This window comes from Helicoverpa armigera, chromosome 5 (genome assembly GCF_030705265.1).
Source record: "Helicoverpa armigera isolate CAAS_96S chromosome 5, ASM3070526v1, whole genome shotgun sequence".
Classification (NCBI taxonomy): domain Eukaryota; kingdom Metazoa; phylum Arthropoda; class Insecta; order Lepidoptera; family Noctuidae; genus Helicoverpa; species Helicoverpa armigera.
Genome location: NC_087124.1, coordinates 5183434 through 5211433, shown reverse-complemented (window position 1 = coordinate 5211433; position 28000 = coordinate 5183434). Strand labels below are relative to the sequence as shown.

Genomic DNA, 28000 nt, shown 5'->3' with positions numbered 1-28000 from the left:
TTCTTGAAATTAGGGACAAGCTACGAACGAGCGAAAGAAGCAAACTTGGAAGTTGGAACTGGTTGGAACGAATTCATCCGTGGCCGCGCAGGCGCAACGTTGAACGTCTTGATGTGACGTAATTGCCCATTCATAGTTTTTATTCATTGAGAAATGAAGTTTTCAAAACATTTTCATGATCAAGTTGTGTTGAATAGAAACAATGGTTCGAAATGTGAGCTAAGTGTTTTTGTTAATTAAAACCAAATCAAGAAAGGGATTATTATGTTGAACTGAGTGCGTTCATTCATTGATAGAAAAGTGTTCACTGTGTTCAGTGCATGTATTGAGCACATGCGCAATGCAATCGTAATTTTATTTGGTTTATTGTGTGTTACAAATTTATATACAAAACATCGTCGAAAATGTGGATTCTTAGAGTGAACTTTGTGTACGGATTTCAATTACCCAGCTAATTCGAGAACAGGCTCAAGTAGACCATTACGACACTCCGGAAGTGGCGGGACAAGCCGGCCGAACGGGCTCGTTCCGAAAGAGATAACAGCGGATGAAAGAGATAAACAGTTATGGATTTAACATGGCGGACGATATGCGTAAAGTGCGAGTTGAAGAAAGATTGAAAATAAAGATCGGTACGTATTGTTTTGATTTCATTTTTACTGCTTACTCATTGTAATTGTTTCATCGTTACTTTATAAAATAATATCTCACTTTAACACCTGCCAAGCTTCAAGAAAATTATTGTTGTCATTATGGTGAACAGGTGGTACCCAAGAAATCTTTAATATTCTGAGCCAGATGTGAATGAATTTAACAGTATGAGTAAAATACGCGATAGTTACAAGTGTACATCATTCTACGGATGTGATCTATTTCACTATTATTAATGAATGTATCTCTTTGTTTTCCTCCTGTGCTGTTTTGACAGTTCACACAAACTTTATGAATGAATTTGATGAATCGCTGTGAATACAATGAATATCGTGCCTAGATCATATTAGATTAAATATGATTACGTTCTCTCATTATTAATTCATCATAAATGAACTTGATGCTACATATAGCCGTCTGTTCTTTCTATTCCGCAAATACTTGCACTTTTTTATAAATGTAGGTTGATTGCTTGTTTCACTACTTTGCTTGTTCAATGAAAGTTTGTAGCACAGAAACACATGCAGGTGAATTAATTTTATTTCTTTAATATTTTATCCTAATACCAATTATTATGAACTAAGTTTCAAAAAGTTTACTTATAATATCAACTGCAATTTTTTACTGAGAAAATATGTAAATTACAACATCACAGGGTGAAATTGTTACATTAGGTAGCTAAATTAAGTATCAGCACTCAATAAAACTACTCATAATAGTTACAGAATTGGTTTGTACAATTCTATAAAATAAATTAAAACCATCTGATATTTTATACATTTATGTTAATATTCAATGTAGCATTTCATAACCATTGTAAACTTTAGAAAAGATTGTTGAAGTTCTACAAACCTTCATACAGATAATAAGTGTTGCTGGAAAGTTAGTTTCATTGTCCATATCTTGTTTCCTTGCTGGCTTGGGGACTAGCCTTTGCAAATTTTGATGTTTGTAAAGTGCTGTTTTGCAAGCAGGTTTGAGACGAGTTGACCACATTACTCAGTCAAGAAAAAAAGTATTATTGTTAAAAAAAGTAGTTTCCTTTTTGTTTATTTGTGGTTAGTTATATATACAAAATAATGAATTAAATTGTTCAATCAGTAACTTTTCTTAATCAAGGTAAGCCAAAATTAAACTGTGAAATAACTGATATTGGCTATTCCTTTTTATCAGCAGCTCTTTTCTTAATATTTGTGATGTGTACTAATATTTTAAATACAACAGTAGGTTTGTATTTTATGCTTTTATTTAAAACTGCTTTTAAATTTGTCATGAAAATAGATAATACCGTGTACAAAGAGACAGGCTTTCAGCCTTTTCATCCGAGTGCAGGGGATACCTCAATATGCGAACAAAGCTGTTGGCGGAATCTTGTTACTATATGATTGCGACTTTGAATAGAAACTTCATAGATGCATTTATACTGCACAGTTGGATTACGTGTGTTATAATAATGCATTTCCATATGTAGGCACAGAATGTACGATATGATTGATTTGTGCCGGCGCGCGGTGGCGGCGCGGGCGCATAAATCTACGATAACACGAAGTGTGTCTGTCACGATAAGGGTGCAGTATGCCTTCCGGGGCGCGACCCGCCGACGCTTTCGCTTCTGTGTTGCTTTGTCATATAATTATAATATTCCTAAGTATATCTTAGACACCATTGGCTGTGTTTCGGATGGCACGTTAAACTGTAGGTCCCGGCTGTCATTGAACATCCTTGGCAGTCGTTACGGGTAGTCAGAAGCCAGTAAGTCTCACACCAGTCTAACCAAGGGGTATCGGGTTGCCCGGGTTACTGGGTTGAGGAGGTCAGATAGGCAGTCGCTTCTTGTAAAGCACTGGTACTCAGCTGAATCCGGTTAGACTGGAAGCCGACCCCAACATGATTGGGAAAAGGCTCGGAGGATGGATTCCTTGGTTAACTTTCATTAAAGTATATTTAAATGTGCTTTCCAATTTAGTATTTCAAAACTTTTCTTCATTACTATCTGCATAGTAATTAAAGCTACAATTTCTCTTTGTTAATCCTCCAATAGCAGTTCTGGTAAAGAGCTTTCTTAAGTAATAAGCCTTTGTACTTTTGTTCTCCTTTTACTATTTTCTTATTGATTGTGTTAATAAATTAAATATATACTGTGAATGCTTTTAAAACTTACTACATACATACAAATGTTATGTAAGTAAACTTGCCATCTTGCATAATACACATTAATCATAAACTACTGTGGAGGTTCTCTGCACCTGTAACTATGTCTGCTAGCTAAGGGTTGATACTGGAAATATAGTCTTTTGTCCACCTTATTTAAGTATTTCAGTTTAGGTGCCATAAAAGCCAGATCCTCTGAAGTGTGCAAGTAAGAGAAAGTAAAACATACATAAAACATAGTGTGTGTAATAGAAATCTGATCTGAAACCCTCCTTGTTGCGAGTAAAAAGAAAGACAATAAAAAAATAAATTATTAACAAATATCAACATTATGCAAATCTATTAAATAAAAATGGGGAAATTCTTTTGGTATTGGTTCAACCGTTCCATAGACAGACAAATATACTGTTCAAACTTATATAAGAATAGAAAGAAATCTGTCTTATCCTTTTGATGCAGGTGAGCACTCGAAACCTTTTGCATACAAGAATACACTCCAGAAATAATCTGTATTGCAATACATAGTATTAATTAAAAACATAGAGACACTAAAATCATACCTATCTTATTTCGATATGATTTTGTTTGTGACTATACACTAGGGCAAGCGTGTCTGCTTCATAATAGGCTTTGCTTATGGCAACTTCCGCCATGCGTGCGGCTGGGCCTTCACCAATGAGCCATCATACACCTTTGTTCATACCAACACTTACAGAACTCAAAAGGGCAAGAGTGCTAATTAAATCCTATCATATGTTATGCGTGATTTGATTCACTTATGGGCTACCTGCGCCTTTAAGGCCTGTCGTTATTTTCACTTTTAGTGTTTGTTGCAGCTCTTGAACTCCTATATAATACACTTCTGGACACATCTATAGGCCCACCTTGTGTTTTCAATTTCGTTTGGTCCTAGCAAAATTTTTATATTAGGTCCAGCAAAAGGTTTTTATGCAGTTTTGAACCTTGCACATTCACAATTTCATTCAATAGTCTTTTTTTGAATTTCGAATACAGAATTTAAAGAAACAAGAGACAATTTAGAGCCTGCTTGTTGATATCAAACAATCGATTACTAAGAAAACTTGGTTTTATTGGTTTACTTGGATTTAATTCTTGAAAAAATGATTGATATCGTTGGTTTTGCAACAAACATTACTTATTCTTAACACTAAGGTGAGGTTCTCTCAATAATCTATGGATATTTCACCTGAAATCGCCGCCCAAGCTGTGGCACTTATTCAGGCCGGACACAGCCAAAGAAACGTGAGTGCTCAACTTAATTTAAGTCGATCTGCGGTCCGAAATGTTTATTGGAGGTACCTAGAGACTGGCGGCTTTGTTCGTCGCCAAGGAAGGCCATGATCTCGGGTCACAACTGAAAGGCAGGATCGATTCATCGTGACGACCAGTTTGAGAAATCGTCACCTTACCTCCATTGAGATACAAAAACAACTTCGCGACTTCCACAGAGTATCTGTGAGTGCTCGAACTGTTCGGAGAAGGTTAAAAGAACACGATGGTACCACACAAGCCAGCTAATGGGCCCAAACTAACGCGAGCCCACCGAACAGCGCGCCTTCATTTCGCACGCAGTCATTTAAATTCGAGACACCAAGATTGGAGCCGTGTACTCTTTTCTGATGAGTCTAAAATTGTGTTACATGGCAATGATGGAAGGAAGAAGGTCTACCGACGTAAGGGAGAGCGTTTTGCACAATGCTGCTTTGAAGAGAGGGTTGCTTATGGCGGTGGCTCATGGACTGTCTGGGGCGGTATATCCGCGAGCGGCAAAACTCAACTTGAAGTTGTTACAGGACCACGGCTGCCAACATTAAATGCTGAAAGGTACATTAGTGAGTGCTTAGAACCCCACGTGACCCATACGTACCATACGCGGACTATGTGGGCCCAAATTTCCTTTTTATGCATGATAATGCAAGAGCCCATGCGGCCGGCATCGTCAGGGAATATGTTCGGGATGTGAATATCACAGTTATGGACTGGCCAGCCAGAAGCCCAGACATGAACCCATGTGGGACGAGCTAAAAAGACGTGTTAGGGCTCGTCAGCCAGTTGCCCAGACGATGCAGGAGTTGAAAACTGCCATAGAAGAGGAATTGGAGATGATCCCTCAAAACTTCATAGAGTGGTTGATAAACTCTATGTCTAATCGTATGAGAGCTGTGGTGGATGCCCATGGAGGCAACATACGTTATTAAATTAAACCTTTATTTGATAAAACATGTTTTTTATTCAAAAATCAATTGCCTTTAACGAGGCACATATCCGACTTGTTAGGCGTAGCTCCATGTCGTATGGTATTCTGAATTCAAATTTAAAACAATACGATCGAAAAAGAAGGTAAAATGTATCAGGTTTAAAACTGCATCAACAGTTTTTGTTCAATCTAGCAATAATATTTCGGTAGGGGCCATCGAAACCTAAACTCTAAGGTGGGCCAATAGATGTGTCCAGAAGTGTATAAACTTAGTTTTAGTACAATGCTGCATTAAGAGGGCTATCACAAATTTTCTAGTTTTATACGAGTTTTGATGCGTCATTATGCTTTGGATATAGTCACAAAAAAAAAAACAAAAATAAGATCAAGAAAGTTTGATCATTTATCTTGGGGCTGTTTTCAATAAATATTTTAATTTGTCCACGTACATCAGTAAAATCTTTGTCTCTGCAAAGGATGTTTCATAAAATGTTGCTTTTGGGAATCTTTTGATGCTTCAGTACTACGAGGATATAGCAATTTAACCATTTATAAAAATGTTCAAGATACAACTATATCTTGTACTTGTGCTTGCTTACACCAATTTATTACAATTCATACAGTAATACACCAAAAATAATTCTATAAAACTGAGAGTTACTGACAATTTTCCGTACAAAACTATATTTTTTATCTATGAAAGTATAATCCAAATTCAAATAAAATATATTTAATAATTAAGGTGGTATTGTTATAAAGCTTGAAAAAAAAAATTGGTCTATTTAAAAGTAAAACAATATTTTAAAATAATTTTTGTTTGCAATGCAAAAATCAATATAAATCTTGTGACGCGCGGTGTTCAACTTTAGTCAGCGCCAAGCGCTTATCGAGGGAGGACGTATCGCTCGCTGTTGCGCCGCGCAAACTCGCCGGAGCTCGAAAAATATAGCGCAACCTGCGCAACGAACTCGTTTTGATACTAGTGAGTTTTTATTTTATTTATTAGTTATAATGATCTGATTGAAATGTAATATACACAAGTATTAACCCATGATATTCTAATGCGAAAATGTTAGAGATTGGGTTCTCTTTTTTTGATGTTGGTTATATAGAAATATGTACGTAAATGTCATCGTCGTTAGTTTCGCTGTTGCATAATAATATTATTGGATATCTTTGATTCTTGCAGGATAATGAAAGCATATTTAATTCAGATTATCAGACTCAATCGGATACCAGTACAAATAATATGGTAAGTATTTTTTGTCACTCGCAACAGACATATTTGTTTTAATAAACTATTTACATTCCTAGTTTTTATTGTTGCAGGAAAATGAAGATACAATACATGGAAGACGAATTATAGATTTTAGTTTTTTTATAAATCAATTACTTATACCTAATTGATAAACATGGTGAAAAGTTTGGTTGTCGATTAAATAATTTAAAAATTGTAAACGATTATTTGTTTATTGTAACTCAATCGAGCTATTCTAGGTTATAAAATTCATCGGTACAAATAATATTTCATAAACTATAAAACCAATAAACTATTTCGAAAATAAAAGTGGCAAAGTCTCAAGTTTGTTTGTGCCGCGTGGCGGTCCGCAGGTGTGCGTTGCGTATTTCACTAGACGCACACGCGCGCAAGTGCTGCCGGCTACGTCTAATTTACCTAAACCTGAGCGATTCGATTTTGTAATAGCGCTCTTAACATGCGAATGTGAGTCATACATATACCTCAGTACATAATACATATTGTGTCTTATTTCTTGGGTACACAGAGATTTCTGATTAGCAGTACATACTGCACTGTGCTGTTAGTAGCTTGTCTGACAGAAGAGAGTAGCAATTCTTCGGAGTTATGTGTATTGTATATTTACCGTTGGTGATATTATTTGACACCAATTTTTGAAAATTGTATAGTGTTTGTATATTGCTTGTGTTTAGGTTCATAAATTAAACCTTATATAGGGAAATATGTAGCAGCAACCATTTTCTGCAAAAGACCTAGCGTGCCCACATTAGAACGGTAATCAATTAACTATATCAAATGTGAAAATTTCCATCAAGAAGTAATCTCTCAAAACTTACTAGGCACATACTTTCCAAAAATGGATTTTAATATTAATTAAAAGAAACACGTATGCGATATGAGTCTTACAAGTTATAATGACTACTAATGGTAATGAGGTACTTAGAGCTAAAAGATAAGATTAAAACACATTGATTAAGTATGTAGTGTAGGAAATAATTACCCTGATTTGAGTTTGTATATTTAAGTACTAAAGTTCTTAAAGCGGATAACACTGTAGGTTAATGAATGGATTTCAGAGTCAGCGTCACGGTAAATATCGTAACGTACCTAGTCAAATCATACAGTGCAATAATTATAAGGATTCTTAATACAAACAAATCAGAGACGCCTCGAGTCGCGACGCGATAGCGGCACTTGCGTCGAGTATCGCTCATACCTTGTACAATGTACGTCCTATACATTACCTAGTTATTTGGAATTTAAGAAACGCTCTAGTGAGGGGCGAGAGGCGCGGCGCGGCGGCGGCAGTAACGGCGAGAAGACGTCTCGCAGTGAATGGGGCAAACCAAGCGTTTTCCATTCAATGTAGCCATTCATGGAAACTCGTCGATCCGTTAATGAAAAACGCGCCCGTTTATCGTCATTGTTATCGCCGTCACTAGCTCTGCGGAGCATCGCATGTGACTGCCGCTACACTGGCTAATATCATAACTTTCATTCAGTCATCAGCACATGTTGTACCTAACTATCAAGGATTATGAATAATGATAAGATTATTTTTTAATGATAGTGAATTGTTGTAACACATTCTACACTGTTTTGAATTTGTATGTAAATCGTACGCGAAATAAAATCTGTAACACACATACTCCCCATGCCTAGATATTTTATACACACACACATACACATGTATGGATAAACATCCATACATACAAACTTTCGCGTTTATAATATTAGTAGGATTATGTTCATGTATTGTCTATCTCCGTGCTATTGTATGATTATATCTCTCTTCTGTAAAAAAAGCAAAGTTAAAAGTTGAGAAAATGCGACAGTCCCTTTTGATAGATTTGCAGAACTCTAGTCTGCAATAGACAAAATATTATTATAATACCCACCTACATAGAAGTGGGCTTTATCTAAGGTCATTGCTCCTTAATATATTTAGTACCATATTATTATATTAGTAGTATGCTTACTCACTAGTGAATTCTCAAGTAGTGCAGTCTAGTCGCCAGAATCTCGATTTACGCACTTAGAAGCTCTTACGTGGAGGAGTTCTCTTCAATTTGAGAACTGATTCTGTGCTGATCGCAATTTTTTTACATAAGCCTTCAAGAAGTATATTATCTGTTTTCACCAGAATCTTTGTTTGGTTGATGGCCAGTTCGTATTATACCTCGCGTCCCAAGGAAACTTCGTCCAGCACCCGCGTAAAAAAGTAGCCGATGTGTAATTCAGACACTATATTACTGTAGGAGTATATACGTGCACGTGCTTGTATACAAGGACTATAAAAAATATTTTACTGATAGAAATAACGTTAAAATGGTTTCTCGAATAGGTAGGCGTTTTTGCAAAAACTGCGTTCTAATTCGCATCCCACCTGTAGCGATTGTATCCTAGGCGACGTGGGTGAACCTCTTGGGTAGCTGGATATTACACTGACAACGTAGGTTTCGTCCCACGTGCTCAAGTAGATATTTGAGTTGATTAAAAGGTACGAATCCAATACGCCTAAGTACTTGTAGGTTCTAAATAGGTTTGGTGTTAAGAGAGTGTCGAACTGGCACATTTGATCTCTAGCTGTAGCCACCTGATAAATCGTGTTCCATTATCAACTGCATCTTTACATAGGGCATGGTCTTATAGGGGCGACATATCAATGTCATCATCATCATCATCAGCCTATAGCAGTCCACTGCTGGACATAGGCCTCTCCAAGTGCACGCCACATATCAATATGTCTTTTACTAATTTTGATATAGTGTAGGTCCGGACATTAAGGCATTCTTTTATCTGTAGAAACGCAAGGCGTATCCACGCTGTGACCTTGTTATTTTCCGGTAATACTTAAAACGATATCGAAATCGATTACTTTGTTAGTGCAACGGTTCCCATGCGCTCTGGCAACAAGCTGAAGTAAAATACTCTCGATTTCGAAACAATTGCACTACGCGTACGAGCGTGTGGAAACATCTTAATGATCGCCATTGTGGCTGTGGCTAAATAGCTGGTGCGTATTCGTTTCCTCAGTGGCTGATGGCGCTATTCAAAGGATCCCGTTTCTCTCCCACGATCCAGTTTAGTGGCGTGTGTTACTGTCATGTTGATGATGATGACGGTCGTTTTTGCATCAGCAATTATGTACAGTTTGTTGTGAGTTTCTCTGGCACTACAATTACGAATTTGTGAGAGTTGCAGGAAGGTCTTTCCTTTGTTTAACGGTCCTCACTATCGCAGCGTGCCTCAATTTACAACAATTACGTGCAATGGTTTAATTGACCAATTTGTTTAAGAAAAAACAACATGAAAGTACTCTCTATGAAACTTTGTGACGGGTGATGTAGGTGTACTTATGTCCCAAATACAATGATTATTATCGGTTTCCTTATCGTTATAACGTTAAATAATAAGTGCAGTGCCTATCACTGCCGCACAATATCAGTATCGGTCACGGCCATTACACGTATTTGTTATTTCCACAGATCAGGAAATTGCTTTCAAAAACATTATTCGCCAATATTATCTACGATTGACAAACATTTGTAAGTGGCAAGGCCCATCGAATTTGTTTACGTTTACTATTTATTTATTAGTAAATTAGATTTGAGTCATAAATATAATATAATTCATTTATTAAGGCTTAGTAAATGAAGCAATATGGGCGGCAGGGGAATAAGTTCCTCGTCACGACTATTACGCCAATAGATCATTAATCATTTCAATCCTCTTAGCTGTATGATCTCCATGAAAATATTATTTTACTGTATAAAATGTTAAGATTTATGAAACTATTCTGTCTCGTAGTCAATTTTCTTTACACTCAACTGCCAAGAATGGTCCTTCCTTTTCAAATATTTGATCCATTTACAGCTACGACATTATAGCTAGCATCAGGCCCGCCGTAAGCGGGCGTGCAGCGCGTGCACCGCACGCGGGCGGCACGTCCTAGGGGGCGGCAAATCGAGCGACTTATCACGTTATATTAAAAAAAAAACAATATCTTTTTACCAATTATTTGATTTCAATATTTCCGAACACAGCAATAGCGCTAAGAATATTACTTACACTGCCGGTTTCAGTTACATCTGTTGATCATTTTCAAAATTAAAAATTATTACATACGATTTAAGATCAACAATTGGCGTAGCGTGGGGGGAGAGAGCAGGGGGGGCAAATGCCCTGGGCGGCACTATTTAGGGGGCGGCAAAATTAACCCATACGGCAAAATTAAACCATAATTACGTAATAAAAATATTTTTACTAAAAATAGATGAGTAGATTAGCAATAAATAAACTATCTGTTCTATTTTTTCTTCTTCTCTGTATTCTGTGTGTGTACATAAACTGTTAAATAAATAAATAAAATTTCAGAAAAACCGCCCTCGCTTTGGTCGTCCCCTATCAATTTTGACGGGTTCATCCTTTGCATCCCCAAAAAAATTCGCGCTAGCTGCGCTCGCGCCTCCATGTCAGATATCGCAGTCAGTAGCGGTTTTGTAGGGCGCGGTTGGGCGACGGCCCAGTGCGCCGGATATAAGGGGCGCCGCAGGCGCCCCCAACCAATCCTTGATCAGAATGTTACTCCTATTTTTGTTTTAAATTTCATCAAAGATTGCAACTTACAAGAACTGTATCCAAATGAATGGATAGCATCAGGGCCATCTTAACCTAAGGCGCAGCGTGTGCGAATAACCCGGGCGCCGCGGGCTCAGGGCGCCCAAGGCGAATTTGTGTTTAATTCGGCGTTAAATTTGAGAAATTCTCGAAGAAACACTACTTTCATGTCCCAAAGCTCAAAAATTTTCGGTTTCCTTACTTTACGCTTCAATTTTTATCACATATACCTACTTTCACTTTACAGTTGTTTTTATTTTTCAAGATTTTTTTAGTATACCCTAGCAAAAAGGGAGCGTCGTTTTTAAGTTCTTTTATTAATAAGAAAGTAACTTCTAGTTTCCATATGAACTTTCTTATTTACGGTACTACTTTAAGTCCCAAAATTTTCATACATAGGCGCCATCATCAACAAAGAGTTATGTACGTTTGGGCAAAATTTTAAGTAATTTTTGTTTTGAGTTCTAAAATATTACAAAAAATTTCGCGCTCGCTTCGCTCGCGGAATCAGATGACACATTCACGTGTTTTTGCATTCACCAACCAGCAACCGCTAGTTGAGTTAAAACCGGCACTGATCGCAATTTATCTTTGTTTCATTGTTGAGGCCTTCAATTCCGAAAAATCATTTTTCGCGCACGTCCGTTATAGCTTTTTGTTCACTTTGGCTTTTTATGGTATGTTTACTTCATGAAAACTCTAAGGAAAAAATCGCGCTCGCTTCGCTCGCGGCTTCATGTACATTTGCACTTCATTTCTGTGCATATCTTACTTTTTGACTTTGCTTTGTTAATTTACAGTGGTTTTTATTTGTTTAGACTAAATAAATTTCGCTTGGGTCCGGACCCCCTGGACCCCCCTCCCTTATATATTTTTTGACAAAACCCAGTATAATATGTAGTCGTAGGGCGGCATAATCGGTTTTGCACGCGGGCGAACAAACAGCTAGCGGCGGGCCTGGCTAGCATCATATCTTTAAGTCTATATTTTTTACTGGTTTTTATTGGCTACTAACCTAGACTAAAGTTTCGTCATGGTGCTCTCATACAAACGCTCCATTCATGTTAGGTACTCTACTTGTATTGTCTACGCGGCTAAGGAAAACGGTGAGAATATATCTAGTTCTTACCATCTGGTATGCAACCGTGGCATCGCATTATAAAACAAATTGATAGAGTATAGACAACGTTGATTTTATCTCCAATCAATGCAAACAAATGCCCTAAAAATCAATGAAATGGGGAAATCGACAATTACGGACTGTTGATAAGAAGTTTTTGTATTCGAAAGCTTAGTAGAACATGAAAATGTCAAACAGGTTTGGTTTGCAGGTACGCGTCAGGGCAGTAGTTACTTATGGGCCGATGGTCGCCTCACCTTGTCTTTCCGTATTTAGCGATAACCGACGAGGTCGCAATCGCAATAAGTTGCGCAACCGTAATGGTCTTTCCATCTTTAGGATGTCATTATTTCAGACATTAATCCTCAAGAACAACTTTTTCTTAAAGAAAAGCATTCAAAGATCTGAATTGAGAGCCTCCTTTTTGGGAAGACAAAAGAGTTCTTAAAATATTTTAGTTTCGGCTACAAACATTAGGATCAACATTACTGTGTTAGTGTCTGACAGTAGATTACTGTTGTGTGATAACCGTCTGTTATTCAAAAGAATAAACGATGAGAGATTTCATATAAAAAAAAAAACTTAATATAAAGACAATATTAATTTTCACGCAAAATAACTAGAACAACGTCTTGCTGGTTACAAAGTTACATTATGCAATCAATGCGCCCTGATTGCAGAACATCTTTAAAAAAAACTAGAAAGCCGCATTACTATAATCGTGAAATGGAAACCACCCAAGGTCTTACTTCGTAAGCCCAAAAAATAAGTAGGTAATTAGATGCAAACTATGGGAACATCATATTATTTGGCGTATCTGCGTTGGTTCACCAGATTTCCCATGAATGTGTGGCCAGAGCAATCTGTTCTTACGTATTTAGAATATTAGTTAGAATTCTCGTAATGTGGTTGTCATGGTAATTTGTAATTGTTTCAGGTGAAGCTAAAAACTTGCCAGGTCGCAGCCATGGGGCAGCATGCCACCGTGACATATACTGCGTGCTGTCGCTGGACCAAGAGGAGATATTTCGCACGTCCACCATGGAGAGAACTCTCAAGTAAGTAATTTTTTTACATTGATGATATCATAGCATGACATTTAGGAATTACAATTTTTTTCTTTCTATGTGCTCAATTCGGGAAAGGTTCCCAAGTGGCTCCTTGGCTGTTTTATGCATTTCATTTTTTTTTTCAAATAAAATGACTAGTAATATCTATATCCATTTTCGAGGTGTTTATTAGGTATACATATATTTTTATGAACGACATACTTATCTAGTTCCGGATTTAGTAGATACCGTGTGCCCTTGATAACCGTTACGATTTTGAATGTGTCCCTTCACAGTTGTACAAAACTCAAGCGCTCCAGAATTGACATAAATAACGGATCCTTTGTCCGGTGTCCGGTCTCGCTTCCGGCGTTATCGTGTGGGAACCGTTTACCAACATTTAGGGAGAGCAAACAATTAATGGGTCAAGGTTTCTACTCTATACATAAAGCGTTTTAAGTGGCAGATACGTTTTATTGAAGTAATTAATGCACGTTGTACTACGCCCGTACAAATATGTTTTTCTACACACGTACCTGAAATTCCAGGATGTAAAGTTCCTGTTACTTTATTTTTCAACCTGTATTTGAAAGAAGACAATGTCTATGTTAATAGTCAGTCATTAAACATAATAGAAGGTACGAATGTACAATGTAACTTTCTTTCAAACATTAATGTACCGTCACGTATGTGTGCAAGCGCACACTTCTAATCTCTTCCATAAGATGTATTACTTCCGGCGCTTACACTGACATGTGTCACTGGAGAATAATACAATATACCTAAGGCTGCACTAGTTTTTGGAAATCGAATTCATTTCCTTAAAGGGAAAAAGCTCTGTGGATACTGCACTTGCTTCTACATTTATGTATGTGACAAAACGAAAATCCTCTAAACAAGCCGTCATACCTATTGAAACGTAAAGTCATCAATTAAACATAAGCAGCAATTAATTCATCGTTGCGGTGTGCTTATGACGGCGCGTATAATTCGGGGGAGGCGCTATTGTGCCGTAAGGGAGGGCGGCACTGCGGCGCGCCACGTCCCGGATGCGCTTCCGGTGCGCGTGCGCCGACGCGAAACGTCCCTTCCGCTTCACCCCCTTGCCATTCGGTTTTTAGAATTAATAAAAGACAACCGCACCGGCAGCAACGATTTTAATTGCTGCTGGTTATGCTACTCTCGATTAGTTATGGGAACGGCTTATTCACGGACAAAATACGACAACTAACCATAATATGCAAACAGGTTAGATAAGTGCGCTATGAATATTGCTCTATTTACCACTTTGGTATCATGCTGTCGTTTATTTATTACTACTTATGTATAGATTAAAACGAATATAGAACGGAAATGGATCATAAGATTAATTCAATTCCAATGAACAATTAAAGAAGCCAAATCTGAAGTGTGCGATATGATTTAATGATTACACCTCGTCCGGTGAAGTAGAAAATGTCTACATGTTTCATTGTTTATCTGTAACGATAGTCTGTTTTGCTTGTTAATGAACGGAAGCGATAATGATTTTGTGACCCTAGAGGTGAGGCCACAGTGGACTGGCGGATATCGAAGGAAATGTCACGTCACTCGTCGAGTTAATTTAATGGGTTCTTTGTCTCGCGATACCTTATCACTGCACTTACTATGTGCCTCTGTCCAAACTATCTGTGCCTCACTAACTATGTACTGATAAAATGGCTGCCTACAATATTAGTTAGTTGTACATGTTTTATGTCCTGCCTCTACTCCGTGAATAATTTTCTGATGCTTACTAAATTAAGAAAGTATTTGTTAATTACATCGCTGGAATTCCGTGCTACAAAAATACACCTTTAAATACTCCATATTTCAATATACGAAGCAATCATAAAAAAAACCTATGAATAATGTTTCCGAATTTGTAAATCATACTAGCATTATTAAGACTTAGAAGTGCTTTAGGCGTGAGACAGTCGTAAAAATTGACGCAAAACGGAAGCTTTTAAGTGATAAATTGTTCCCGGAACATCGCGGCACGTAAAATGATCATCGCCTGCGCCTGAGCAGTTCCCGGCGAGTGGCGGCAGTCTTAAGTGCATTGCTCTGGTTTCTCACATGTGCTATTTTGTGCCGCCAGATAGCACACACTTATAGTCTCGTAGTTTATTGAAAAATTTGGACTAGTGCAAGTACATTTACTGACCGCTTTTGTAACTTTCTAGTGCGCCAGTGTGCAGACAGTAGACACTGATTGACGGCTAAGATTAACAATAGCGATTTGACTAAAATTAAACTTCGTCATGATACATTGAGTATGTGTTCATACTTAATTCAGTGTATTAAAATTAGAGGCGTTAAGTATGTGTAATAGTAATAGTGAGCTTGGGTCGGCCCCGCTCTGCTGGTGCGGTTCCGCCTCCGGTTTATAAATACTGCGCCGGCGCCGGATGCGCCTGCGAGCCTGCCACTGACTCGTTACTGCGAGCTTCTTATACCTACGTACACTCCAAACGAGTCAATAAACCCCTTTATTTAGTTATTATCGTGTTTTACAAATAGCTACACGTAATGTTCGCTTGGTAAATAAAGCTATTGTTTTTAAATTAGGGATACAGGGACTATTTACACACGTCACGTTTCCTTTTTTAGGGATTAGGGATAATTGGGTCGTTTAAGGGATAATTGGGTGACGGTTTATTCTTAGAATGCAGCTTAAAATAAAACCTTACCGATAAACATTAGTTGCATTTTCTTCTTGTCTTTTCAATAACTCTTAAGTTTATAAATAACTGAGGCACACTTTCCAGCGTGTTTACTGTTTATTATTAGGCTGTGAGATACAGATTTCATGGGGAATGTCAAACTTTCTCCTTTGAACAAGACAATCCCACGCATGCGTCACTGCAGCGTAGGTACCCGACATTATGTCATGAATCCATCGGTGTACAATGAGCATGAACACGCTAGCGAATTGTATAACTTATACTATGCCCGCTACTTTATCTTATTACCTACATTACTGACTGCTTTTCCGGGATTGCATATTCAAATCCAGCTATGCTAAGGCCTTTTTGATATAATACAGTGAGACTTTCAAAGTCATAGAAGTGGAACTGATGAGATTCTCAAAAGAAATAGGTACTAACTTACACTTCATGAATTCAGACTGACCGTAATATCATCGATACACTGCCAGTATTAAGTTTTATTTGCATCTGTGCAGTTGTTCTGTTCCTTGCTGTTTCCGTCAAATATTATAGGCTCAATTCTAAATAACCTAATTGGAATAACAAACTATACATAAGTTCAAAAACTCATTCACTTACCTGTGGGTGGTAAAGCCGATACTCATGCAAGGCGGGCACCCCACGCGTCTACAAGTAGGCTGCAACCCGGCTCCTAATAATCGCACAGTCGAATACTTGATAACGATTGTTCGGTGTAATATTTAGCCCACCTATAAGAAATTCCTATACTCCTCCAGTAATACCTATGTTTATTTGAAACCGGTTTGTTTGTTTCAGTCCATTCTTCGGCGAAGAGTTCCAATTCGAGGTGCCTCGACGATTTCGATACCTTTCCATATACGTGTTCGATCGTGACAAGCATCTCAAACAAGACAAAGTGCTCGGTAAAGTGGCAATCAAGCGAGAAGACTTGCACAGGTACAACAATAAAGACCATTGGTTCGCGTTGCGACCGGTGGACGCAGACTCAGAGGTGCAAGGGAAGGCGTATATCGAGCTCACACTCGAAGACTCCAGAAAAAGGTTACGAATGGAACCGAAGCCGCCCGACCCTGACCCCGCAGCTGACAACTGTTCCACTAAGTCGAAAGGGAATAACCTTGTAAGATTATCTGAATATTGTAAGGAAAGTATGAGGTTTGGCTCTTGCTCGAGTTCCACTAGCAAGAAGCTATTAAGTGCGGTTGCGACGGAGCCATCTCTGTCATTATCGCGTTCGGAGAGTTTAAAGGATCGGGCACAGTGGGCGGCTAGGACGAAGCCCCCCATGCACGCTATGCCTGAGTCAGACGCCTCCCCCACACCCACCGCCGCTGACTACTGGTCAGACCCCGAGAGGCACTGCGCAGCGCGAGTAGGCCACGACACCCTGCGCCTCCGAGTGCTGGAGTGCTCGGAGCTCACCACCAAGAACGGACAGTGTGACCCGTTTGCTCTCGTCACGTTATTGTATTCCAACGGGCGAAGAGTTGAAAAACGTACGAAACCCAAAAAGAAGACTGTAAATCCACAATTTGACGAAATATTTTGTTTTGATCTCGTAATGGACGCTGACCCGAAAGACAAAGATGGATCACAAACGGTAAGACTAGTGGATTTTTCTTTCAAAATTAATTTAATAACAAAAAAAAACTGCTAGTTACTCAAAGTGATATTATTATTATTTCAGGCGGGTGTGGCTTGTGAAGCCAGAGTGTCGGTGTGGCATGACGCTGCGACGCCAATCTTTCTCGGCGAGGTTCGTCTACAACTGCGACAACCCTCGCCGACACCTTTACGTGCATGGTAAGAAATAAAATCGAAAACATCGTGAACACTTCTTGCCTGCCTTGACAACGACACTTATCTACCTACTAGCTTCTGCCAGCGGTTTCACCCGCATCCCGTGGGAACTACTTCCCGTACCGGGATAAAAAGTAGCCTATAGTCTTCGTTGATAAATGGGCTATCTAACACTGAAAGAAATTTTCAAATCGGAACAGTAGTTCCTGAGATTAGCGCGTTCAAACAAACAAACAAACTCTTCAGCTTTATAATATTAGTATAGATCTACCATTAATATTCCATATTATATTCTTATTGTATGGTTATTGTCAGGTTCTTCCTAACGTCCCGCGCGGGTGGAGCCCTATCCCGCGGTGCAACGCCGCCAGGCACGCGGCTGTCGGCCGCAGGCAGCGCCACACTGGGCTCCCTACGGCTACTACTACAGTACACAGTCGACCACGTCTTCCCTCTGCAGCACTATCGAGCACTCGAGGAGTTATTTCTACGGAGTGTCCATCAAAAGGTTCGTGCATCGACCAAAACAGCAGGGCCGTCTTTAGTCTTGGTGGCCTATGCACCGATGAAATGGGGGCCCTTACTGTTACGACTTAGAAAAGTAAAAAGAAAATAATCGTGCCTAAAAATTTGAGTTGGGGTCCTCTATCGAGCTCGGGGTCCTAAGAATTTTCCCAATTTTGTGAGGCAATAAATAACGTAATTCTATTGTCATTTCAGCCCATTACAGCATCGGCGGTGTACATATTGGGAGAGATAGTGTCGAGCAAGACAGACGCGGCGCAACCCTTAGTAAGGCTATTCACTCATCATGATCTCATTGTGCCCATTGTCAAGGAGCTCGCCGACGCCGAGATTTCTGCTCTCACGTGAGTATCTTTTCTAAGAATGTTTTTGTTTTATAACAGGAGAAAGAAAGACAGGCAAAAATGCAAGAATGGTCACTTTATTTGCTGTTTAGATTTCATGGGAACCTCGAGAATAATTTGTATTTTCTGTGGCTATTGTATTGCAGTATTTTAGATAGCGAGGTAAAACTTGTAGAAACCAAATAATTGTGTCGAAATGTATACTTACATAATGTAGGGCGCACGTATTATGTTAAATTACTATCAGTTCGCAGTCCTCATCATAATAATTGATTGTAAACAGCGTCCGGTGTATGAGTAAGCATCTACGTCATGGTTACACATAATTATCTGTTATCATCTTAGCGCTGATTGTATTTATAAGGTCTTGGGATGAAAGTTGGAAAACAAACAAAACCAAACCATTTCACATTAGGAGTTTAAGCTTGATATAAAAAATGTAGACTATGAAAAAAGTTCATAATTATAGATGATGTTTATGTATCAAATAAACAAAAAAAAGTTAATAGCCACAATATTAATAAGACCTACTTTCTTCCAGCGACGCGACAACAATATTCCGAGGTAACACTCTAGTATCCAAGATGATGGACGAAGCGATGCGGTTGAGCGGGGCCTCGTACTTGCGCGCGGTACTGCGGCCCACGCTAGCGGCCGTGCTTGCCGAGCGCCGGCCCTGTGAGATCGACCCCGCGAGGGTCAAACCCTCCGCCGCTGTCACTGCCAACCTCGCTAACTTGAAGGACTATGTGGAACGGGTAAGTTATATTCCTTACTAGCTTTTTTTAGCATTCTAAGTGTCAGGGACTTATGTCGTCCGTCTAGATAAATAGTAGCCTAAGATAGAAGAGAGAAGAGAAGAGTTAAGAATAATTAAATTCTACTTGGGACTAGGAGGACGCAAGATTAGCTTGAGACGCTACATACAGTTGCAAACTATTTTTATTATTTATACTCGAGCACTTCAAAGCCGTGGGAAACCACTAGTGACACATAGATTATTGAGTCACTATTACTCATATTTTTAATAGGGAATTCAGGCCTATTAAAATACACCAAGAATACGAGACGTCATTATAACATCACTAGCTTCCGCCACCGGTTTTACCCGCTACTCCCGGTCGCCATTTCTCGGGGGACTTTTTCCGACACTCGGATAACAAATTGCCAAAAGACACCTTGATAATAAATGGGCTATGTTTAATGGAAAAGATTTTTTTAAACTGGTCCAGGATCCCGAGATTAGCGCGTTCAAACTAACTTTTCACCTTTGTTATATTAGTACCTATAAATAACATGTTAAATTCCCACCAGGTATTCGCGGCCATAACATCATCGTACGCAATGTGTCCGGCGGCGATGTGTCGCCTGTTCGACGCGCTGCGGCAGTGCGCGGCGCGACATTTCCCGCGTAACGCTGAAGTGCGGTACTCTGTGGTATCGGGCTTCATCTTCCTGCGGTTCTTCGCGCCCGCTATACTTGGACCCAGGCTCTTTGATCTCACTACTGAGCAAATTGTGAGTAACAATTGTTTAGATGTGTTTTAGTCCTTATAGTACGCGAAATAGGAGTCACACAGAGCTGAATTGTCATCATGCCTGCGGGATTGTTTTAAAGAGTTACCACGGCCCTGGTACATTAAATTCCTACGAAGGAACATGATGGGTTTTAGTCAGTAAGAGTCTGACACTCCCTCACCGCTGTTAACACAGAGCGGGAGGAGTCGTTTGATGATTTCCCATCAGAAAAAAGGGTTCAGACTGATGTTTTCTTCCTTGACGTTATCTCTCAAAACCACATTTAGGTACTCGGTGCCTCTTTCTTTTCGCAATTCATATCTAAAATTCAACATTCTGATTCACCCAAAACCAATAGATAATTGACCCATGTAACACATTCCAGGACCCACAAACAAACCGTACATTGACGCTGATCTCGAAGACGATCCAGTCTCTGGGCAACCTGGTGAGCAGCCGGTCGGCGCAGCAGGTCTGCAAGGAGGAGTACATGGCGGAGCTGTACCGCAGCTTCTGCACGCCAAGACATGTACGTTGTACTTTATTCCAATTTTCCCAGTTTTCTTTTTTTGAATTTCGTTAGTGTTTTTTTAATTCATGGTTGTTGTATGAATCGTGACATTTCCAGTGTGAAGGCTGTAGCACACATGAATGGCACGGTGGGGCGCAGCTCCTAATGCAGCGATGAACTTGTCATTTGAATTTGATATAGATATTGTATTTCATACTAGCCGTTTTCCCGCGGTTTCACCCGCGTCCCGTGGTAACTACTGCCCGTACCGGGATAAAATATAGCCTATGTTATTCGTGGATAATGTAGCTTTCGAATGGTGAAAGAATTTTAAAAAACGGTCCAGTAGTTTTTGAGCCTATTCATTACAACCAAACAAATAAACAAAGTTTTCCTCTTTATAATATTAGTATAGATAAAACTTCACATCTAAATAAAAAGCCAACGTCAGGGTGACAGCGACACCAACTACACCGTACTGCTGCCGCTGCGCCGTACCGTGCTATGCCGTGCCGATTATGTGTGCTACGACTTTTATAGTCACAAAACCAGTCATGTGTCCTTTATTTTATAGTTAGTTTTGCAACAATTTGTTGAAAAACTTTCTTCAATCGCTGCGATCATTAGCTAATATTTAATTTACTTGAATTTCCAGGTGCAAGCAATAAAGCAGTTTCTGGAAATAATCTCCACAAGCACGGATACACAGAACAACAATGTACAAGAAACGCCCGTACTGCTGAAAGAAGGGTGAGTTTTCAGTACTATTATAGTCTCACAAATAACCGTCTTCTTTCTACCTATCTCGTTTCTTTGCCTTCTGATTCTTGTTAATGAAATTCCTGTAAAAATTGATTCAACCAATTAAACAATATTTTTTTATTTATGCATTCTTGGATTAGATTGGGGTAAGTAAAATGAATTTTACTTTTGGTTTTGATGACAGAAAATAGAAGAGAAAAGATGTTTGTGCTCAGTGAAAGCTGTCTTTGGAATAAGGAACATTATATATATTTTTTTTTTCTTTGCAGAACTATGATCAAGCGGTCAGAGGGAGTGCGAGCGGGCGCGGGGTCGCCGCGTCGACGCTGGACTCGTGCCGCGCATGCGTACGCCAAGCGAAGACACTTCAGGCTTACAAGGTAAGACAGATCACCCATTATCATGTAATAAACAGTATATTAAATGATTTTAAAAATTTTTAGACGGGTATGAAGGGATGTTTGATTGCTGTGTGTGTCTGTCTATATATGTGTGTCTGTCTGTTTATGTGCTTGTGTATCAGTCTGTGATAGTTCAGATGCGATTTTATTAACACTTAGAACGTTCATCATGATTGTGATATGTCAACTTCAACTACAACCAATCTTATTTATATTTTTCGACATTTATAAGCGTATGTAAATTGAAATGCTCACATGAAAAAAATGGTTTAAGTATGTATAACTAACTTGCTTGATCATTCCAGTGGCGAGTTGTCGTGGTCGCGGTGCGGCGGCCGGGCGGCGGCGCAGCGGCTGGCGCTGTCGGGCGTGCTGGCCGTGGCCGCCGTCGACTGCCCGCCCGCCGGAGCCCCGCTCGGGGCCAACAATATCTTCCAAATAGGTATGTAATGCTTATATCGGGTGTGTCGTTCACAATCACATTAAATCATATCGCATATACTTCATGATATTCTATGGCGAATTGTAAAAAAAATAACCTAATCCATTCAGTGGTTTAACCACAGGAGTCATTTTTCGTTTTTATTATACAACATCATGTGTAAAGCAGAGATAAAGTTAGGAGTATCATATGTTTTGATCAGTTGACAGCTGTCAGTTTTCAAGGGAGAATTTCAGTTGTTTGTAATGACTGACTTTTAAATGGTGTTCTAATTTTTGCACATTTTTATTCCATTTACTTTGTTTGAAAAAATTTTTTTTTTATTTTTGCGTATTTTTCTTTTATTTTGTGTTAATCGACATATATTAACTAGTATATTAACGCATTTAATTTAATGTGATTATGAACGACACACCCGATATATTCGTTATACCACTGCGCGGTAAAAGCCCAGTTTTAGATAGGAGTCCACTTAAGTTTCGAAGACTTTGAATTAATCCACCATTAAAACTGTGTAAAGTAAAACTGATCGTCTTTCGATGTGATATTTATGAAGCAAAGGAGATGGCCAAATTTTCATAGAAAAAAAACCCAGAATCGACAGCAATGAAATGGTTACCAATAGGTTCCTTATGATAGACCTTTGATGGTGCCAAAAAATCCAGCCTGAAATCCATGGGGTATAGGAGCTATTTCATATTATCGCAAAAATAGGTTATGTTGAATTTATGTTTATTTTAAAGATTATAACATCAAGGCACATAAAAAAGCAAAGTAAACTAACATTATACAAGCCAATAGTAATAACCCCATAGTTTCAGAGTTGGTCTGGTGATTAAAAGGTCTTGTATTTCCCCTCTCCAGATACGATTAACACCGACCTTACCTACTTGAAGAGGTTTCGCAGTTATATGCAACCTTCACAACTGGCTATGAAACGTTTTTTCAGAAATTGTCTTTGAAAATCGCGCCATGTGACGTTGTCAAATATAACAAATAACTTAGCAATGCAAAACGGTCCAATCACGAGTCTGCATTCAATTTCTTATGAACATCAAACAGTAAAAGTAAACTTTTTTGTGAACTAAAATCTTGGTCGAAAAAACGTTGTAAAAAGAGAACCCCATGGTTTTTAGATGATTTGAAATACTTTTTAAAATCCACAAATTATACTGAATCCAATCGTACAAATGAAGTTCCTGTCGACTCTGGGTGTTTTTTTGGCCATCTCCTTTTCATCAAGTTATTGATACGTCGCTCGTAATCAGGTACTCGTGGCCTATGCAGGCGCTAGACATATTTTTCGTTCCTAATTGTTTTACATCTGAAGACACTTCCAGATGCCGATATTTACCGAATCAGATTACAGTACTTCTAATGCGCCTGATATATTTATTACAAACATATTTAGACTGGTATTACTGTCTCGACATCATCCGTGCTGGTTATCTACCCGTGTCCTGGTAATTCCTACCAGCCTCATTATATCACGGTACATGTAATAACTTTTTTCTTAACATTCCAGTGCACCGCGACCGCGTGCTGTTCGTGCAGGCGTCGAACTGCGTGGAGCGCGCGGAGTGGGTGCGGCTGCTGTCCGCGCTGTGCCGCCACGAGCCCGCCACGCCGCCGCATCGCGGATACTACGCCGACTCCGAGTGGACATGGTCAGTCTTATATGTATACTTGTAATATTGCATTATGTGCATGCGTTCTGTTTTTATGCCATTAATATTGTTAAAGGTATAGTAAGTTCACTTAACGAGCTATTTAGGTTTACCATTTCATGTTATTACATTGGGCGGCTGACACATTCAGTTAAAACTGGGCTATAAATTGTACGTAAGAGTATGTCCATAGTTTTAAAAAGTGCACAGTTATTGAGTGTCACAGTTATACTGACTTGTCAGATTTTGGTCCAGAGATTGGTAAAGATTGTATGTTGTGTGCAGCTGCGGTCGCACGGAGGCGGCGGCGGAGGGCTGCGGCGGGCCGGACGGCGCGTACGAGCTGACGGAGCCGGCGGCGCGCGAGGTGCGGCGCGGCGGCGCGGCGCTGGCGCTGCGCCTCGACCCCGCGCGCGACCTGCAGCGCCTGCACGCGCTGCTCGTGGCGCACGCGCCCTGCCTCGACGACCGCCTGCACCGCCCGCAAGGTACACACATCCACGTCTACAATAATCAAACATTACATAAACAATTATGTTGTTTCTTGCTTAACCTCGATTTTCTCTGTATTCATTTACCTCAATTATATTTTTTGTTTCTTTAGAGGGTACGAGTGTAGAAGAACGCGAAGCGGAGGCTGCAACTTTACGCGAATTGCAAGAGACTATGTTCCACCTCGAACATCGACACCGCATATACAGGCGATCACTCGCTCGAGAGACCAAGTATGGCAGCAAGCAGGCACCCATCGGAGACGACAACTACCTGCACCTGGCCGGCGCCGCCAGCGGCGTGGACGGAGGCCCCTTCCTGTGGCGGCCGTGGCGCAGCGACACCTCGCCCACCGTCGACCTGGACGGGAAGACGTTGCCCCTGCAGAACTCGCTCGACATCGGCTCAAGCACAGAATCTCTCAAGCTCGCCCGCCACGCCGACGAACGATCCTCCGGCAAGTCTAACAAGTCAACCGGCAGCGGCTACCTTACTATGTCTTGTATAAAGCACGAGCCTTCCGAAGACAGCGACGCCTCAGCCGAAAGACCGGCGCGTCCACCGAAACCAGCTCGACTGTCACCCGCCCGAGCACAGGGCGGCCAGCCCGCGGCCGCCACGTGCGAGTATGTGCACGTGGAGCCGCGCCCGCCCGAGCGTCGCGCGCGGCCCGAGCCCGACGCGCCCTACCGCTGCAAGGAGTACGAGCTCATGGCCGACTTCATGAGCCACGCGCGCGCCGACAGCCCGCCCGCCGTGCCTCCGCGCGGACACGCGGCCCGCGCGCGGCCCCCGCCGCGCCCCGACCCCGAGCCGCCCGCGCTCGCCGACGACGCCGCCCGCACCGACAATGTCTCCACCGACGACAGCTTGCTCGACGAGCTGCAACGCGACACCTATTGCGTGCTCAAGGTATGCGAGGATGAGCCGACTGAAGCTCTCATCGCCCCTTCCCCGCCGGAGGAACATCCGGACACCGAACCGTTCTCTCGTGCGTGCGCCCAGCGTAAATCCAATCCCATCAAAAGTCAGACCACCTCGACACGACCGCTCAAGACATCTAGCTCGACGTCCAATGTCCACGACGCGGGTTCGACGTCGTCGCGTCCGCTAGCCGAGCGGCTGACGCCCTTCTTTTTAAAGAGAAAATCTAAACCGCCAGAAGAAACTCAGACGGCTCCGCGATCTACACGCAAGGAGGAAAATCTCATCGGACGGCTGACGCCCCGCTTCGGCCAGTCCAGACTGTATGGGCGGGGACAGTCTCTGGAACTAGCGCCGCCGGAAGGCCGCACGAAACGCATCGAACGCTCGGCCACGACCGTGAACATCCCGACGAGGCCGATCAACTCGTCGATCGTGGCCAACCTTAAGTTCCTGAGCCTGCACCGGTACGGCGCGCAGGAGCCGGCGCCGGAGGCGGGCGCGGGCGGCGCGGACGCCGACGCGTGGCGTCGCTCGTCGCTGCTGGCCGCCGCCTCCAGCGACATCCGTCTGTAGCCGCCGAGCCGACGCGCCACGGGACTGTAAATTTTTAGAATTAGGTTGTATTTATTTCTATATTTTTCGAGATCCTTTTCGTCGACCTGAAGTGTGTGCCTCCTCTAGATATTAGTATATTTCTGGAAGAATGCCGGTACTTTTAAGTATAGAATGATATGGTAGCGTTAATGCGTAAATACTCAAAAGGTGCCAAGTGTTGTGCGACTCTTTATGTCCACGTCGAACGAACTCTCATTCCTGTAGCACAATAATATTGTAAAACTCTAAACATTGACATGATTTTTTAATCTTTATTTGATCGGTATCCTATCTAAACTTGAATCTAGCCATACGTCATAGCGTATTTTTATATATATTTTTAAATTGATAAGTGTGGTACTAGTTGTGAAGTGCATGTATTTTCGCAATTTTACATAATATGCGTATTATGCAGTACATTTAAAAAAATGGTGTGTTTCGTTTGATATTTCACGTAATAAACACTGACAATTGCATATCATTTGTCAGATTATGTAAATTACTTCTAAGATAAACTTAGCTAGATCAACATCTTACATAATGCAAACATTCAATATGTTCTTCTGTAAAACGAAACACACTGTTATGATATCAGGTACAAGCAATTTTTTGAATATTGTTACAAAGTAACTTTGTAAATAGTTTTTCAATCTGCACACTGTCTCTCCACAAATTGTTACCTATCCAATTAGAGCACTTTGAATGTGTACTTAAGTTGATATTACTGATATCAAAGCCTTGTCATATAATTTACTCATAAAATCTGTTATTGTATTAACATGTCTAAATATTACCTATGTCAAAGTATGGCCTTAATGTTATTTATTCAAGTTATGGCCTTCAGGTTAAACACCATTTACTTAAACTGTGATTCACTTTACAAACTCAGCTCATAAATATGTTAAAATATCGTAATAATATTTTAGTCTGTACATACTATAATATAATTAGTCAATTATAAAACATAAATCAAAAAGCTGTATCGAATATTCGCACAGGAAGTTACAATTAGTTTTATGATTATGTATGTAATAAATTTGGTGAAACAATTAATTTGCCGTTGTACTGCCATGCGTGTTGCTATTGTGATCGTTCTCGTGGCCGACTATTGCTGGGGTCGAGTGCCCTCTACAGTCTCTAAGGGCCACAGCATGCCTTACACAGTTTAGCTTAAGTGACTGTATATGTGAATTATTTTCTTTATTCACATCAATATAGTATGTAACATAATGGGTTTGGGGACAATTACATTCTTTCAATTCCAATTGTTGGCTATTTTGTATTATCTGAAACTTACCGAATTCATATTTTCTTAACTCACTCATAATAGTAACAAAATTATGTCTAGTTAACATTAGTAACTTATGAATTAAACTATGCTCTCCTGTTGGTGCTAAATACTTGTTATTTAAATAAAACTATTTTACTTGTACTAAAATGGTAAGTATATTTTAAAGTAGAATAATATGTCAAGGGAAACAGTATTTCTTGGCAGTATAACGGCATTGCTACTCGTTTATAACTCAATTGGTATTTTAAGTGCGTTATTGCCTTTTAGAAAATTAATTTACATTTAAGAAGAAATACATAATGTACAAATTAATACGACGTGAAAATATATAATGTTATTTATTTCCACCTATTTTCATTTTGTTAATAAACCACATAAGTTCAAATTTTTGAAGTATTTCTGTCTTTGATTGTACAAGTGTTGCCATCATACCTATTCACAATGATAAATATATCATGTCAAGAATTTTTGAGACAAAGCCTCTGCTGCGAATACAAACAATTTACATTAACGTGACGCGACTCTTGTTGTATTTGCGCACGTTACGCTCCGAACTGCGCAAAGTTAACCCAAACTAGCAAATATATGGAAAGGCGTACACCTATGGGCGTCCTAAACCGCAAACCCAGTCGGCTACTACGCCTTGCCTTAGATTTTCTAGGCTAGACAAGGCAACACGAATCCCCGACATAGCTTCTCCGATATTTTTGTATATGTAATAAATGGCTAGGTAAGAACAGAAGTAATCCAAGTAGCATTTTTTAAAAGTTGAGATATTCATAGAAATGCGTTTTTATGAATATCATAAAATTATGTTGAGCACATGATTTAAAATATGTTTGTTATTTGATAGATATAAACATAACTCAAACTTTCATAGCTGTTTTTCTTTAGTTAATGCAATTTTGATAAAAATATTGATATAATTGTAGAAAATAGCAATATTTG

The 28000-nt window shown here is 39.9% G+C and overlaps 1 protein-coding gene and 1 long non-coding RNA gene across 2 annotated transcripts; both read left to right on the top strand.

Annotated features, from left to right (window-relative positions):
• Window positions 1-18: 18 nt before the first annotated feature.
• LOC110384459 (GTPase-activating protein) lies at window positions 19-27448 on the top strand. The gene is made up of 15 exons (XM_064034558.1): window positions 19-632; window positions 12956-13076; window positions 16574-17378; window positions 17466-17581; window positions 17894-18086; window positions 18299-18447; window positions 18989-19205; window positions 19762-19965; window positions 20351-20494; window positions 21132-21226; window positions 21508-21618; window positions 21945-22081; window positions 23607-23748; window positions 24034-24236; window positions 24353-27448. The coding sequence occupies exons 1-15, from the start codon at window positions 548-550 to the stop codon at window positions 25738-25740; spliced, it is 4110 nt and encodes a 1369-aa protein (XP_063890628.1). The 5' UTR covers window positions 19-547; the 3' UTR covers window positions 25741-27448.
• Window positions 5759-6481, top strand: LOC135116894 (uncharacterized). Its single transcript, XR_010276460.1, has 3 exons — window positions 5759-6002; window positions 6210-6272; window positions 6350-6481. It is a non-coding gene; the product is annotated as an uncharacterized LOC135116894 (long non-coding RNA).
• Window positions 27449-28000: the final 552 nt, after the last annotated feature.

Excerpts from the sequence above, each read along its gene's own strand:
- LOC110384459 (XM_064034558.1), top strand. The coding sequence starts at position 548 with ATGAAAGAGATAAACAGTTATGGATTTAACATGGCGGACGATATGCGT. Across the intron at positions 18,448-18,988 it reads GCCGAGATTTCTGCTCTCAC|CGACGCGACAACAATATTCC; the intron begins GTGAGTATCTTT and ends ACTTTCTTCCAG. Across the intron at positions 20,495-21,131 it reads GCTTCTGCACGCCAAGACAT|GTGCAAGCAATAAAGCAGTT; the intron begins GTACGTTGTACT and ends TTGAATTTCCAG.